Below are 18106 nucleotides of genomic sequence, written 5' to 3'. Positions count from 1 at the left end.
TTAAATTTTTAATTAATTTATAAAAGACTTAAATATTACTGTGAAATTTCAGATTACAACAGGTTGATGGGCATTAGACAAAATTTCAGAAATATTAAATACCAGAAAACAATGTTGAAGAACTAAAGAGCCTCTTGATGAAAGTGAAAGAGGAGAGTGAAAAAGTTGCCTTAAAGCTCAACATTCAGAAAACTAAGATCATGGCATCCGGTCCCATCACTTCATGGCAAATAGATGGGGAAACAGTGGAAACAGTGGCTGACTTTATTTTTTGGGGCTCCAAAGTCACTGCAGATGGTGATTGCAGTCATGAAATTAAAAGACGCTTACTCCTTGGAAGGAAAGTTATGACCAACCTAAAGCATATTAAAAAGCAGAGACATTACTTTGTCAACAAAGGTCCATCTAGTCAAGGCTATGATTTTTTCAGTAGTCATGTGGACGTGAGAGTTGGACTATAAAGAAAGCTGAGCACAGAAGAATTGATGTTTTTGAACTGTGGTGTTGGAGAAGACTCTTGAGAGTCCCTTGGACTGCAAGGAGATCCAACCAGTCCATCCTAAAGGAGATCAGCCCTGGGTATTCATTGGAAGGACTGATGTTGAAGCTGAAACTCCAATACTTTGGGCACCTGATGCGAAAAGCTGACTCATTGGAAAAGACCTTGATGCTGGGAAGGATTGGGGGCAGGAGGAGAAGGGGACGACGGAGGTTGAGACGGCTGGATGGCATCACCGACTCGATGGACATGAGTTTGGGTAAACTCCAGGAGTTGGTGACGGACAGGGAGGCCTGGCGTGCTGTGGTTCATGGGGTTGCAAAGAGTCGGACACGACTAAGCAACTGAACTGAACTGAACTGAATACCTACAAAGATCTGAAAATAAATTCTCTACAGCTGGTCAAGGCAATTATATGAGAGATCACATAGAAGACATTTTATGGTACTCAAAAATACATAAAATTTATTTTCCATATATTCTGGCATACAAAATTATTTGTTAAAATAGCTGACAGATAATATAGACAGATGACAAAAGTAGAAGAAACAGTGGATGTGTGCTAATGTTAATACCACACATTACAAGTACTTAGAAGATACTGTAGAAAGTTGCTGGACTAAAAATCAAAGATTAAAGTATATTATTTAAGGCTAAAAATTAATTAATAGATAAAAAATAAAAAGAGTAACAACTACATGGAAAATGGGGAGGGGAAAGTAAAAGAAAACTAAATTTTCCTTTAACATAACAGAAAGTCCAAGCTGTTGATAAACTAAAAGATAATGAATTAGGATTCTGGCAAAAATAATGAACTGAGCCAGTGTGAAAGTCTTTTGTTTCAACACCCAGAAATTAAATATAAATTTTTGCAAAATGAGAAAAACAAAACAAAAACTGAGTGTATCTCTTTTGAAAAACATAGCTGATGAATGTATTTATTATGTTTTGTAAAGTTCTTTATGTAACAAATGTAAGGACTCAGGTAACAAATCATTCTTTGAATTAAGTCACAGGAAAACAGGAATCCAAAACTTCTCGTGTCCTAGTCCAAAACTTCTCGAGTCCTAGTCCAAAACTTCTCGAGTCCTGGTTGGGATGCCTAACAGAGAAGTCAAAGTAAAACCACAGTAATGGAGAACTCCTACAACCAGTTTCCTAAGGATTTACAGAGGAAAAAAGCCCCACTGAAGATAAGCTCAAAATAAAAAATTACAAAATGCGTGAAGAAACCATCTACTATGAGCAAGAGCCAGAGGGAAGAAAAAATAGAAGGATTAGCACTCCCCAAAGGTAGGAGTTAAATAGCGTAAAAGTGCCATTCAAAAAGATACTTTAAAAAATGACTAAAACTACTAAAGAAATAAAATCTAGAAACCATAAGAAACAAAATATATATATAAATGATCAGCTAGATTTGAAAAATATAAGGAAGACCTTTTTAAAAATTGAGTATATTCCTATGCTATACACTGCATCCGCATGACTTCTTTATTTTGACCCTCTCAATCCCCTGCAACTTTTAACCCCTTCTCACTACTCCTTCCCTTTGGGCAACCATTAGCTTGTTCTCTGTATCTGAGTCTGTTTTGCTATGTTTGTCCTTATTTTTTAGATACTATATGTAAGTGAAATCATATAGTACTTATCTTTCTCCATCTGATTTATTTCACTTAGATTATACACTGTAGATTCACCCATGTTGTCACAAAGGGCAAGATTTCATCCTTTTTATGTCTAAGTAATATTCCATTGTATACATATATATGTATATATACATAAAGTATATATATCTATGTGTGTGTGTGTAATCATTATCCATTTCATTTATCAACAGACACTTACGTTGCTTCTGTGTCATAGTTATTATATATACTGCTGCAGTGAACATACATATATCTATTCAAATTAGTGTTTTTCATTTTCTTCAGATAAATGACCAAAAGTGAAATTGCTAGATTGTATGACAGTTGTACTTTAAATTTTTTGAGAACCTCCATACTGTTTTCATAGTGACTGTATTAGCTTACATTTCCATCAACAGTGCAGAATGGTTGCCTTTTCCCCATATCCTCAACAATACCTATTATCTGTGTTTTGTGTTTTTGGTAAAAGTTACCCTGACAGGTGTGAGGTGCTATCTTTCTGGTTTGATCTGCATTTCCCTGATGATTAGTGATGTTGAGCACCTCATCATGGGCTTGTTGGCCATCTGTATGTCTTCTTTGGAAATATATCTATTTGGGACCTCTGCTGATTTCTTAATTGGATTATTTGGCTTTTTATATTGAGTTTTATGAGTTCCTTATATATTTTGGATATTAACCCCTTATTGAACATATCTTTTACAATATCTTCTCCCATTCAGTAGGTTGTCTTTTTCTTTTGTTGACAGCTTCCTTCACTGTGCCAATGCTCTTTAGTTTGATGTAGTCACATGTTTATTTTTGTTCTTACTGTCCTTGCCCAGAAAGATTCAAAAAACATTACAAAGATCAACGCCAAAGAGCTCACTGGTTATATTTTCTTCTAGGAGTTTTTTGGTTTTAGGCCTAACATTAAATGTTTAATACATTTTGCATTTATTTTTGTATTTGGTATTAGAAAAGAGTCTACCTTCACTCTCTTACATGTATTTATCTGATTTTCCCAACATCACTTACTGAAAAGACTTTTTCCCCCACTGAATATTCTTGGCTGCTTTATGATAGATTAGTTGACCATATAAATGTGGGTTTATTTATGGGCTCTCTATTCTATTCCACTGATCCACGTGTCTGGTTTTATACCAGTACCATACTGTTTTGATTATTATGGCTTTGTATACCACACAAATTTGATTTTGAAATCAGGCAGCAAGACAACTCTAGCCTTGTACATTCTCAAGCTCTCTGTGGCTATCTGGAGTCTTCTGTGGTTCCACATAAATTTTAGGACTATCTGTTCTCTGAAAAATGCAATGGGTATTTTGACATGAAGATTACTTCAGGTTACATGGACATTTTAACAATGTTAATTCTTTCAATCCATTACTATGGTGTATCTTTCCATTTATTTGTGTTCAATTTCTTTCATATTTGTGTTATAGTTTTCAGTGAACATGTCATTTACCTCCTTGGTTAAATTATTCCTAACTATTTTATTCTTTCTGATGTAGTTGTAAAAAATTGTTTATTTAATTTCTCTGATAGCACATTATTTGTGTATGGAAATGCAACAGATTTCTGTATTATAATACCGTCTCCTGCATCTTTGTTGTTTTCATTTAGTTTCTAAGTCATGTCCAACTCTTTGCAACCCCATGGACTGTAAGCTCACCAGGCTCCTCTGTCCATGGGATTTTCCAGGCAAGAATACTGGAGTGGGTTGCCATTTCCTCCTTCAGGGGATTTTCTCAACCCAGGGATCCAACCTGCATCTCCTGCTTTCCAGGCAGATTCTTTACCTCTGAGCCACCAGGGAAGCATCCTGCAACTTTACTGAATTCATTTATTAGTTCTTATAGTTTTCTGGTAGTGTCTTCAGAATTTTCTATATATAGAATCATGATATCTGTAAATAGTGACAGTTTTGCTTCTTCTGTTCCTATTAGGGTGCCTTTTATTTATCTTTCTTACCTGATTACTGTGGCCAGGAATCACTGTACCATGTTGAATAAAACTGGTAAGAGTGGGTGTCCTTGTTTTGCTCCTGACCTTAGAGGAAAAGTTTTAAGCTTTTTACCACTGAGTATATTACTAGCTGTTGGTTTTTCATATATGGCCTTTATTATGTTATGTTCCCTCTATAATCACTTTATTGAAGGTTTTTATGATAAACAGACATTGAATTTTGTCAAAATATTTTTCTGCATCTATTGAGATGATCATATGATTTTTCTTCTTCAATGTGTTAATGTGACCTATCGCATTGATTGATTTGTGGGTACTGACTCCTACTTGCATCCCTGGGATAAATCTTACTTCATCATGGTGTTTGATCCTTTCAACTATTATTGACTTCCATTTGCTAATATTTGTTGAAGATTTTTAGATCTATATTCATCAGGTATCACTGCCTTGTGATTTTCTTTTTTGTGTAATATCTTTGTCTGATTTTGGTATCAGGGTTAATGCTGGCCTTGTAAAATGAGTTTGAAAGTGTTTCTTTTGCTTCAATATTTTTGGAATAGTTGAACAAGACTAGGTATTTCTGTTCTTTATTTGGCCAAGCCACTTGACTTATGGGATCTTAGTTCCCCAACCAGAGATCAAACCTGGGCCCCCTGCAGTGGAAGTCCTAACCACTGGACATTCAGGAAAATCCCAACTGGTTCTTTAAACACTTGGCAGAATTCCTCTGTGAAGCCATCTGATTCTGGACTTTTGTTTGTTAAGAGTTTTTTGACTACTGATTCAATTTCATTACAGCAATCAGTCATTTATTTTATTTCTTCCTGATTCAGTCTTTGAAGACTGTATGTTTCTAGGAATTTATACATTTTTTTCCAGGTTGTTCAATCTGTTGGCACATAACTGTCTACAGCAGTTTCTTATGAGTGTTTGTATTTCTGTGATATTGGTTGTAACTTCTCTTTTACCTCTGATTTTATTGATAGCTGTATGCTGCTGTTGTTCAGTTGCCCAGCTGTGTCTGACTCTTTGTGAACCCATGGATTGAGCATGCCAGGCTTCCCTGTTCCTCACTATCTCCTGAAGTTTGCCCAAGTTTCTCTCCATTGCATTGTTGATGCCATCCAGCCATCTTATCCTCTGATGCCCTCTTTTCTTTCTGTCCTCAATCTTTCCCAGCATCAGGGACTTTTCCAATGAGTGAGCTATTTGCATCAGGACCAAAATACTGGAGCATCAACTTCAGCATCAGCCCTTCCAATGACGGGGTTGATTTCCTTTAAGATTGACTGGCTTCATCTCTTTGTTGTCCAATGGACTCTCAGGAGTCTTCTTCAGCACCACAGTTCAAAGGCATCAATTCTTTGGCATTCTGCCTTCTTTATGGTCCAGCTCTTACAACTGTATGTGGCCACTGGGAAGACCATAGACTTGACTATATGGACCTTTGTCGGCTGAGTAATGTCTCTGCTTTTCAACACACTGTCTAGGTTTGTCATAGCTTTCCTGAAAAGAAGCAATCGTCTTCTGATTTCATAACTGCAGTCACCATCTGCAGTGATGTTAGAGCCCAAGAAGAGGAAATCTGTCACTACTTCCACCTTTTCCCCTTCTATTTTCCATGAAGTAATGGAGCCAGATGCCAAGATCTTAGCTTTTTTAATATTTAGTTTTAAGCCAGTTTTTTCACTCTCCACCTTCACTCTCCTCAAGAGGTTCTTTAGTTCCTCTTCACTTTCTGCCATTAGTGTGATATCATCTGCATATCTGAGGTTGTTGTTTCTCCTGCCTATCTTAATTCTAGCTTATAACTCACCCAGCCTGGCATTTCTCATGGTGTGCTCAGTTTATAGGTTAAATAAACAGGGTGACAGCAGACAGCCCTGTGGTACTCCTTTCTCAATCCTGAACCAATCAGTTGTTCCATACAGGGTTCTAACTGTTGCTTCCTGACCCACATACAGGTTTCTCAGGAAAGAGGCAAGATGGTCTAGTACTCCCACCTCTTTAAGAACTTTTCACAGTTTGTTATGATCCACACAGTCAAAGGCTTTAGCGCAGTCAATGAAACAGAGGTAGATATTTTTCTGATATTCCCTTGCTTTCTTTATGATCCAGCAAATGTTGGCAACTTTATCTCTGGCTCTTTTGCCTTTTCTAAACCCAGCTTGAACATCTGGAAGTTCTTGGCTCACGTAATGCTGAAGTCTAGCATGAAAGAGTTTAATTAGGACCTTACTAGCATAGCATGGGATATGAGTGCAACTGTCAGATGGTTTGAAGATTGTTTAATACTACTATAGGCGTATACTTATTGACATTGACATTTTGTTTAACTGTTTTCAGCTTGCTTTTGTAATACTTCTTTGCTCTGCTTTTAGTCTCTTCCGTTGTGGTATGATAACTTTCTTTAGTGTTTTGTTTGGGTTCCTTTCCCTTTTATTTTTCTGTATCTATTGTAAATTTTTGGTTTATGATTACCATGAGGTTCATATATATTGACATGTGTGTATATATACATATGTAAACATACATACATATATATACACATACCCACACACGTTGTTGTTGTTGTTCAGTCACCCAGTCTTGTCTGAATCTTTGAGACCCCATGGACGGCAGCACACCACCTCTCTGTCCCTCACCATCTTTCAAAATTTGCCCAAGTTCGTATCCATTGCATTGGTGATGCTATCCAGCCATCTCATCTTCAGATGCCCTCTTCTCCTTTTGCCCTCAATCCTTCCCAGCATCAGGGACTTTTCAAATCTGAGTCAGCTGTTTGCACCAGATGGCGAAAATACTGGAGCTTCAGCTTTAGCATCAGTCTTTCCAATGAGTATTCGGGGTTGATTTCTCTTAAGATTGACTGGTTTTATCTCTTTGCTGTCCACGGGACTTTCAGGAGTCTTCTCCTATACCATAATTCAAAGGCATCGCCTTGTTTACAGTCCAGTTCAGTTCAGTTCAGTCGCTCAGTCGTGTCCGACTCTTTGCGACCCCATGAATTGCAGCACGCCAGGCCTCTCTGTCCATCACCAACTCCTGGAGTTTACCCAAACCCATGTTCATCGAGTCGGTGATGCCATCCAACCATCTCATCCTCTGTCATCCCCTTCTCCTCCCACCCCCAATCCTACCCAGCATTAGGGTCTTTTCCAATGAGTCAACCCTTCGCATGAGGTGGCCAAAGTATTGGAGTTTCAGCTTCAACATCAGACCTTCCAATGAACACCCAGGATTGATCTCTTTTAGGATGGATTGATTGGATCTCCTTGCAGTCCAAGGGACTCTCAAGAGTCTTCTCCAACACCACAGCTCAAAAGCATCAATTCTGCGGCGCTCAGCTTTCTTCACCGTCCAACTCTCACATCCATACATGACCACTGGAAAAACCATAGCCTTGACTAGACGGACTTTGGTTGGCAAAGTAATGTCTCTGCTTTTAAATATGCTATCTAGGTTGGCCATAACCTTCCTTCCAAGGAGTAAGCGTCTTTTAATTTCATGGCTGCAGTCACCATCAGCAGTGATTCTGGAGCCCACAAAAATAAAGTCTGACACTGTTTCCACTGTTTCCCCATCTATTTCCCATGGAGTGATGGGACCAGACGCCATGATCTTAGTTTTCTGAACGTTGAGCTTTAAGCCAACTTTTTCACTCTCCTCCTTCAACTTCATCAAGAGGCTCTTTAGTTCTTCTTCACTCTCTGCCATAAGGGTGGTGTCATCCGCATATCAGAGGTTATTGATATTTCTCCCGGCAATCTTGATTCCAGCTTGTGTTTCTTCCAGCCCAGTGTTTCCCATGATGTACTCTGCATATAAGTTAAATAAGCAGGGTGACAATATACAGCCTTGACATACTCCTTTTCCTATTTGGAACCAGTCTGTTGTTCCATGTCCAGTTCTAACTGTTGCTTCCTGACCTGCATACAGGTTTCTCAAGAGACAGGTCAGATGGTCTGGTATTCCCATCTCTTTCAGAATTTTCCACAGTTTATTGTGATCCACACAGTCAAAGCCTTTGGCATAGTCAATAAAGCAGAAATAGATGTTTTTCTGGAACTCTCTTGCTTTTTCGATGATCCAGCGGATATTGGCAATTTGATCTCTGATTCCTCTGCCTTTTCTAAAACCAGCTTGAACATCTGGACATTCACGGTTCACGTATTGCTGAAGCCTGGCTTGGAGAATTTTGAGCATTACTTTACTAGCATGTGAGATGAGTGCAATTATGCGGTAGTTTGAACATTCTTTGGCATTGCCTTTCTTTGGGATTGGAACGAAAACTGACCTTTTCCAGTCCTGTGGCCACTGCTGAGTTCTCCAAATTTGCTGGCATATCAAGTGCAGCACTTTCACAGCATCTCCTTTGAGGATTTGAAATAGCTCAACTGGAATTCCATCACCTCCACTAGCTTTGTTCGTAGTGATGCTTTCCAAGGCCCACTTGACTTCACCTTCCAGGATGTCTGGCTCTAGGTGAGTGTGAGTGGTCACACCATCGTGATTATCTGGGTCGTGAAGATCTTTTTTGTACAGTTCTTCTGTGTATTCTTGCCACCTCTTCTTAATATCTTCTGCTTCTGTTAGGTCCATACCATTTCTGTCCTTTATCGAGCCTATCTTTGCATGAAATGTTCCTTTGGTATCTCTAATTTTCTTGAAGAGATCTCTAGTCTTTCCCAATCTGTTGTTTTCCTCTATTTCTTTGCACTGATCGCTGAGGAAGGCTTTCTTATCTCTCCTTGCTATTCTTTGGAACTCTGCATTCAGATGGGAATATCTTTCCTTTTCTCCTTTCCTTTTTGCTTCTCTTCTCTTCCCAGCTATCTGTAAGGCCTCCTCAGACAGCCATTTTGCTTTTTTGCATTTCTTTTCCATGGGGATTTTCTTGATCCCTGTCTCCAGTACAATGTCACGAACCTCTGTCCATAGTTCGTCAGGCACTCTGTCTATCAGGTCTAGTCCCTTAAATCTATTTGTCACTTCCACTGTATACTCCTAAGGGATTTGATCTAGGTCATACCTGAATGGTCTAGTGGTTTTCCCTACTTTCTTCAATTTAAGTCTGAATTTGGCAATAAGCAGTTCATGATCTGAGCCACAGTCTGCTCCTGGTCTTGTTTTTGCTGACTGTATAGAGCTTCTCCATCTTTGGCTGCAAAGAATATAATCAATCTGATTGACAGTCCAGCTCAGTATATATACACATATATATATGTATACTTACATATATATTTATATACATATATACATAATTTTATATATATATATACACACACACATTATATAAATCTGTTTTAAAATGACAGTTGCTTAAATTCAAATGCTTTTAAGCACTACATTTTTACTCCCCCACCCCATGTTTTGTTTTGAATACCATATTTTACATCTTTCTATTTTTTGTATTACCTAACTACTTAATGTAGTTGTAGTTATTTTTACAACTTTTCCTTTTTTAAAAAAATCAAAGCATATTTGATTTAGAATGTTCTGTTAAGTTTCTGATGTATAGTAAAGTGATTCAGTTATACTGGTTTTCAGATTCTTTTCCATTTTAAATATTGAAGATAGTTCTGCAACTTCTGTCTTTTAATCTTCATTCTACTCCTTTTTAAGGGTTTGAACTGCTGCCTTTACCATATATTTGTCTTTATTAGAGAGATTTTTTTCTTTCATATATTTTGTTATCTCTGGTTATGGCCTTTTCCTTTCACTTCAAGAAGATCCTTTCACATTTGTTATAGGATCCATTTTGTGATGATGAACTTTTAGTTTCTGCTTGTGTGGCAAACTTCTTCTCTCCTTCAATTCTGAATGATAGCCTTTCTGGGTAAAGTATTTTTGGCCATAAGTTTTTTTTCTTTTCATTTCAGTACTTTAATGTGTTACTCCCTCCTGTCCTACAAAGTTTTGCTGAAAAATCAGCTGACAGGACTTCTAAACATAAAAAATAAATTTTAAAATTAAAAACTCAATGGACAGGTTAAATAGCAATTTGCAATATAGCTGAAGTGATAATTAGGAACTTTATGGCAGAGCTCATCAAATTAGACTATAGGTGAGCAGAACAGGAATGAAAGATAATTGGTTGTCATGATAAGTTCTGTACTATTTGAACTGTTGTTGAAGGCATTTATTACCTTTAAAACATTACTTAAAAATCAAAAATGCTTATGTGTGCTTGATAAAACTAAGCTGAAGACAGTGTTCTATGTCATTTAATATTCAGTATTTAAGGACTCATGTGTGAAATTCTTCTTGAATTCATTCACAGGTAAATGGAAATCTAGAGCTTCTCAGGCCTTAGCTGCAAGAATTCAAGAATAATTTTAGTCCTCAGCAGTTAAGTAGCTCACTCACCATATATACTTGATTTCTCATTGTAATTTTCTGTTTTCTGGCCATGCTGTATGACTTGTGCAATCTTAGTTCTTTTACCAGGGATTGAACATATCCCATGGCATTGAAAGCACTAAGTCCTAATCACTGGACCACCAGGGAATTTCCAAAGTAATGCTTTTTTTTTTTTTACTTACTTTTTCCTTTCTTGTATTTTATACGTTTTTTTAAAAGTCCCTTGAGATTAATTTCAAAAATATACAAACAGCTCATAAAGCTCAATATCAAGAACAACAACAAACAATCCAATCAAAAAATGGGCAGAAGACCTAAACAGACATTTCTTCAAAGAAGACATACAGATGGCCAACAGGCACATTAAAAAAATGTGTAAAATCACTAATTATTAGATAAATGCAAATCAAAACTACAATGAGGTATCACTTTACTCCAGTCAGAATGGCCATCATCAAAAAGTCTACAAATAATAAATGCTGAAGAGAGAAAAGGGAACCCTCCTACACTGTTGGTGGGAATGTAAACTGGTATAACCACTACGAAAAACAGTATAACTACCATATGATCCTACAATTCCACTCCTGGGCATATATCTGGAGAAAACTATTATTGGAAAAGATACATCCATCCCAGTGTTCATTGCAGGACTATTTATAAGAGCCAAGACATGGAAGTAACCTAAATGTCCATCCACAGGTGAATGGATAAATTCATATATATACAATGCAGCAACATGGATGGACTCTGAGGTTACCTTACTAAGTGAAGTAAGCCAGATAAAGATAAATATCATATGATATCGCTTATATGTGGAATCAAAAAAAGATACAAATGAACTTATGTTTAAAACAGAAAAAGACTCGCAGATCAAGGGAGGGGAGGGATATGTTAGGAGGATGGGATTAACATATATACACTACTATATATAAGACAGATAACCAACAAGAACCTACTGTATAGTATAGAGAACTATACTCAGTATTTTGCAATAACATAAAAGGGAAAAGAACCTGAGAAATAATATAGGTTATTGAATCTTTCTGCTGTACATCTGAAACTTACATGACATTGTAAGTCAACTATACTATAATCTTGAATAAATAAATAAATAAACATCCTTTGAAATTCTTTTTGAAAGATAGTGGGAGTATATCTATAAAATACTTATTATATTAGATGTTAAAAAGTTACAGATTTGTTACCCCTGCCAAAAGAGACTAATCTTCCCAGGTGTTTATATCAACTTAAATTTTTCTCTCAAGTATGTGTATGTCTTAAAAAGTTCACTGAGATTCATAAACAGGTGTTAGAACTGATTTAGCTTTATAAAACCTATAAATGTTCAGCTGCTCTCCTTGAGACCAGGTAGAGACAGAAGAGGGAAACTCCTGGTCCATTAAGCCCTATGGGTTCTCAAGGGTTCCTTGACCACAGTTTGAAAATCACTGACACATGTGACTCTCGACTATTCAATTAATAACTTGAGTATTCAATTAAGTCTGACTGCTCTAACCACAACACACGTGTCAAAAAACTACAGAATATTTCGATGAAGTAGCATCCACTTTTTGGATATTTTAAAAAATAAAGACAGACATATAAAGAAGATGAAAATAATGGAACTGACAGAAAAGTTTAGATAAAACTCAATATTGTTATCCTAGTCAAAATTAATAGCATTTTTGTTGCTTCTCCTTAAAGCTAAATGAAATACAGCAATAGAAGCATAACCACTGAAAATCCAGTAATAGTTAAGGATTATCTTAAATCTTAAGAGCAATTAGATAGAAATCAAGTTATAAAATTTTATTTTCTTACATTGTAGAGACAAGGCAAATGTTTACATCTTGTGTACTGTTGAATTCTTTCACAATCTTGATTCTTTCCTCTGATTTTGTACTTCCATCAAGTCGTCGGTAATCAAGTCCAGATGCCATACAGTATTGCTGCAGCACATCAAGCAACTAGAGGAAAGATATAGAGATATGCAAAGATAAACTCATGGTTTAATAAGTTTCATACCATTATACAGATGAGCTTTAAAAAGTATTAATATCACTGTTCACAATTTCTTTCTTGTAATTAAAGGGCAACAAACATTTTTCTAATTTGACTTATACATCTTCCTACTATTATACTGAGACTGATTTGAAAATTTGGCAACCTTTGTTTTAAAAAAAGAAAAATCAATCTTTCAAAGGAAAAAAATCAATCTTTCGCTTTCTAAACTAAAAAAAAAAAAAAATGGAATAAAAAGAAAAGTATTGGCCAACTCATTTATCTAATTATATTCATTATTTTTGCTATAGTCTCATTCTAAAATATCTTAAATATCTTAAAGAACATTTTAATTATTAACAAAAACATCTAAGTAGAGAATTAGAAATCTATCTTTATGTTTGCTATTTGATAGTAAGTAATTCTGATATAATTGAGATTAAAGTATCTGTTTTAAAAGTTGTTTACCCCATTACCATTTCCTACAGAAATCATTAAGAAGCAGAAGACATTAGGAAGAGGTGGCAAGAATACACAGAAGAACTATACAACATATCTTCATGACCCAGAAAATCACGATGGTATGATCACTCACCTAGAGCCAGACACCCTGGAATATGAAGTCAAGTGGGCCTTAAGAAGCATCACTACGAACAAAGCTAGTGGAGGTGATGGAATTCCAGTTGTGCTATTTCAAATCCTAAAAGATGATGCTGTGAAAGTGCTGCACTCCATATGCCAGCAAATTTGCAAAACTCAGCAGTGGCCACAGGACTGGAAAAGGTCAGTTTTCGTTCCAATCCCAAAGAAAGGCAATGCCAAAGAATGTTCAAACTACTGCACAATTGCACTCATCTCACATGCTGGCAAAGTAATGCACAAAATTCTCCAAGCCAGGCTTCAACTATGTGAACTGTGAACTTCCAGATGTTCAAGTTGGATTTAGAAAAGACAGAGGAACCAGAGATCAAATGGTCAACATCCACTGGATCATCGAAAAAGCAAGAGAGTTACAGAAAAACATCTACTTCTACTTTATTGACTATATCAAAGCATTTTCCTGTGTGGATCACAACAGACTTTGGGAAATTCTTAGAGATGGAAACATTAGACCACCTTACCTGCCTCCTGAGAAATCTGTATGCAGGTCACGAAGCAACAGTTAGAACTGGACATGGAACAACCGACTAGTTCCAAATCAGAAAAGGAGTACATCAAGGCTATATATTGTCACCCTGCTTATTTAACTTATATGCAGAGTACATCATGAGAAATGTTGGAATGGATGAAGCACAAGCTGGAATCAAGATTTCTGGGAGAAATATCAACAACCTCAGATAATGCAGATGACACCACCCTTATGGCAGAAAGTGAAGAAGAACTAAAGAGCCTCTTGATGAAAGTGAAAAAGGGAGAGTGAAAAAGTTGGCTTAAAGCTCAACATTCAGAAAACTATGATCATGGCATCTGGTCCCATCACCTCATGGCAAATAGATGGGGAAACAGTGACAGACTTTATTTTTTGGACTCCAAAATCACTGCAGATGGTGACCACAGCCATGAAATTAAAAGACGCTTGCTCCTTGCAAGAAAAGTTATAACCAACCTAGACAGCATACTTAGAAGCAGAAACATTACTTTGCCACAAAGGCAAAGCTATGGTTTTTCCCGTAGTCATGTATGGATCTGAGAGTTGGACTATAAAGAAAGCTGAGCACCAAAGAATTGATGCTTTTGAACTGTGGTGTTGGAGAAGATTCTTGAGAGTCTCTTGGACAGCAAGGAGATCAAACCAGCCAATCTTAAAGGAAATCAGTCCTGAGTATTCACTGGAAGGACTGATGCTGAAGTTGCAACTCCAATACTCTGGCCACCTGATGCAAAGAACTGACTCATTTGAAGAGACCCTGATGCTGGGAATGACTGAAGGTGGGAGAAGGGAATGACAGAGGATGAGATCGTTGGATGGCATCACCAGGAGTTGGTGATGGACAGGGAAGCCTGGTGTGCTGCAGTCCATGGGGTCGGAAAGAATTAGACACGACTGAGCGACTGAACTGAACTGAACTGAACTGAACTGACAGAAGATACATAAGCAGTAAATGTGGCTGGATGCCTTTTTTTATCTCTTTAAGATACAGAGATCTCTTTATAGACTTTTAAGCCTCAGGAACTAGACCTAAGTCAATCAAAAATATGCTTCAGACAAAACTCACCTTGGTGGAAAAGGAGAAAAGAAGAACTTTATCTTTGTTTTTCCTGCAATGATTTAAAAGCTGCTGAAGAACCTGGAAGGGAACCACAAGAACATCAGCGAACCAGTTGCAATAAAAAGTATACTTTATATACATAAACATCACTTAAGAATTTTTTAAAAATTATTTTTATACAATATAATCTCAGTAATCTTTGATAATTCCGTTCATTTTTTCCAAGTTTAAAGTATTAGATATTACATGAAATTTCATATTGTTAAAAATGAGGTAAATTAAATTGCTTAAGGACTTAGTTCATCTCATCTGGTTTTAATAAAAAGGAAGCATTTTAGATTATGAGATGCATTTAAATGGATTAATTTAATTTCCAAAAACACTTTTTTATACTTACAGTATGTTCACAAACTAAATTACAGAACAGTATTTCTTTTAGGACTTGGGCCTAGATATCTATCTAATATTAAGAAAACTAGAGATATCAAGGGAACATTTCATGCACGGATGGGCACAATGAAGGACAGAAATGGTATGGACCTAATAGAAGCAAAAGAGATTAAGAAAAGGTGTACACAGAAGGACTGTACAAAAAAAGGTCTTAATGAACCATATAACCACAATGGCACAGACACTTACCTAGAGCCAGACACCCTGGAGTGTTAAGTCAAGTGAGCCTTAGGAAGCATTACTAATTACTATGAACAAAGCTAATGGAGGTAAGAGAACTCCAGCTGAGTTGTTTATAATCCTAAAAGATGATGCTGTTAAAGTGCTGTACTCAATACGTCAGCAAATTTGGAATACTCAGCAGTGGCCACAGGAATGGAAAAGGTCAGCTTTCATTTTAATCCCAAAGAAGGACAATGCCAAAAAATGTTAAAGTTCAGTTCAGTTCAGTCACTCAGCTGTGTCCGACTCTTTGGACCCCACGAATCGCAGCACGCCAGGCCTCCCCGTCCATCATCAAATCCTGGAGTTTACCCAAACCCATGTCCATCGAGTCAGTGATGCCATCCAGCCATCTCATCCTCTGTCTTCCCCTTCTCCTCCTGCCCACAATCCTTCCCAGTGTTAGGGTCTTTTCCAATGAGTCGACTCTTCACATGAGGTGGCCAAAGTATTGGAGTTTCAGCCTCAACATCAGTCCTTCCAATGAACACCCAGGACTGATCTCCTTTAGGATGGACTGGTTGGATCTCCTTGCAGTCCAAGGGACTCTCAAGAGTCTTCTTCAACACCACAGTTCAAAAGCATCAATTCTTCAGTGCTCAGCTTTCTTCACCGTCCAACTCTCACATTCATACATGACTACTGGAAAAGCCATAGCCTTGACTAGACGGACTTTGTTGGCAGAGTAATGTCTCTGCTTTTAAATATGCTATCTAGGTTGGTCATAACATTTCTTCCAAGGAATAAGCATCTTTTAATTTCATGGCTGCAATCACCATCAGCAGTGATTTTGGAGCCCAAAAAAATAAAGTCTGACACTGTTTGCACTGTTTCCCCATCTATTTCCCATCAGGTGATGGGACCAGATGCCATGATCTTAGTTTTCTGAATGTTGAGCTTTAAACCGACTTTTTCACTCTCCTCTTTCACTTCCATCAAGAGGCTCTTTAGTTCTTCTTAGCTTTCTTCCACAAAGGTGGTGTCATCTGCATATCTGAGGTTATTGATATTTCTCCCGGCAATCTTGATTCCAGTTTGTGCTTCCTCCAGTCCAGTGTTTCTCATGATGTACTCTGCATATAAGTTAAATAAGCAGGGTGACAATATACAGCCTTGACGTACTCCTTTTCCTATCTGGAACCAGTCTGTTGTTCCATGTCCAGTTCTAACTGTTGCTTCCTTATCTGCATACAGATTTCTCAAGAGACAGGTCAGATGGTCTGGTATTCCCATCTCTTTAAGAATTTTCCACAGTTTATTGTGATCCACACAGTCAAAGGCTTTGGCATAGTCAATAAAGCAGAAATAGATGTTCTTCTGGAACTCTCTTGCTTTTTCGATGATCCACCAGATGTTGGCAATTTGATCTCTGGTTCCTCTGCCTTTTCTAAAACCAGCTTGAACATCTGGAAGTTCACGGTTCACATATTGTTGTTCAAACTACCATACAATTGCGCTCATTTCACATACTAGCAAGGTGATGCTCAAATTCCTACAAGCTAGGCTTCAGCACTACATAAACCAAGAACTTCCACATGTACAAGCTGGGTTTCAAAGAGGCAGAGGAAACAGAAATCAAATTGCCAACAGTTGTTGGATCATGGAGAAAGCAAGGCAGTTCCAGAAAAACAACTACTTCTACCTCATTGACTAGGCTAAGGCCTTTGACTCTGTCGATAACAATAAACTATAGAAAATTCTTAAAGAGATGGGAGTACCATACCACTTTATCTGCCTCCTGAGAAACCTGTATGCGGTTCAAGATGTAATAGGTAGAACGAGACATGGAACAATTGACTGATTCAATATTGAGAACGGCGTAAGAAAATCCCATGGACAGAGGAGCCTGGTAGTCTACAGTCCTATGCCTGGAGAATCCCATGGACAAAAGAGACTGGCAGGCTACCCCCCATGGGGTCGTAAAGAGTCGGACACGACTGAAGACTCACACACACACACACACACACACACACAAGATCATGGCATCCAGTCCCATCATTTCATGGCAAAATGAAGGTAAAAAGTGGAAGCAGTGACAGATTTTCTCTTCTTGGGCTGCAAAATCACTGCAGTGACTGAAGCCATGAAATCAGAAGACACTTGCTCCTTGAAAGAAAAGCTATGACAAACCTAGATAGCATGTTAGAAAGCAGAGACATCACTGTGCCTACAAAGCTATTGGTTTTCCAGTAGTCATGTACAGTTGTGAGAGTTGGACCATAAAGAAGGCTGAGTGCTGAAGAATTGATGTTTTTGAATTGTAGTGCTAGAAAAGACTTTTTAGAGTCCCTTGGACTGCAAGATCCAATCAGTCAATCCTAAAGGAAATCAATCATGAATATTCATTGGAAGGAATGATGCTGAAGCTGAAGCTGAAGCTTTGGCCATCTGATGCGAAGAGCCGATTCACTGGAAAAGACCCTGATGCTGGCAAAGACTGAAGGCAAAATGAGAAGGTGGTGACAGAGGATAAGATAGTTGGATAGCATCACCAATTCAATGGACATGAATTCGAGCAAACTCCAGGAGATAGTGGATGGCAGAAGAGCAAGGATTGCTGCAGGTCCATGCTGTTGCAAAGAGTAGGACATAACTTAGAGACTGAACAGTAACAAATTTCTTTTAGTAAGTATTCAAATTTTAAGTATATGTAATAAAATGTGTTTAATTACACCTAGATTCTAAAAACTCTGATGTTTATTTTCTACAATAATCAGTCAAATATATACCTCTTCCCATTTTATTCCCTC

The 18106-nt window shown here is 37.4% G+C and overlaps 1 protein-coding gene across 19 annotated transcripts in view; it reads right to left on the bottom strand.

The window, feature by feature from the left end:
• Positions 1-18106, bottom strand: part of ERCC6L2 (ERCC excision repair 6 like 2) — a 176592-nt gene that overhangs the window by 94914 nt on the left and 63572 nt on the right. For all 19 annotated transcript variants that reach the window (XM_081523003.1, XM_081522914.1, XM_081522967.1 and 16 more), the window contains exons 10-11: positions 14691-14762; positions 12295-12440 (exon numbers count right to left, since the gene is read on the bottom strand). In XM_081523003.1, coding sequence (XP_081379129.1) covers positions 12295-12440; positions 14691-14762 — 218 coding nt within the window. The remainder of the gene's footprint in view (positions 1-12294; positions 12441-14690; positions 14763-18106) is intronic.

Source organism: Giraffa tippelskirchi, chromosome 1, assembly GCF_054371585.1.
Source record: "Giraffa tippelskirchi isolate mGirTip1 chromosome 1, T2T-mGirTip1v1.2.pri, whole genome shotgun sequence".
In the NCBI taxonomy this organism is placed as follows: domain Eukaryota; kingdom Metazoa; phylum Chordata; class Mammalia; order Artiodactyla; family Giraffidae; genus Giraffa; species Giraffa tippelskirchi.
Note: the sequence above shows the minus strand (reverse complement) of the source record. Positions and strands in the feature narration are given on the sequence as shown.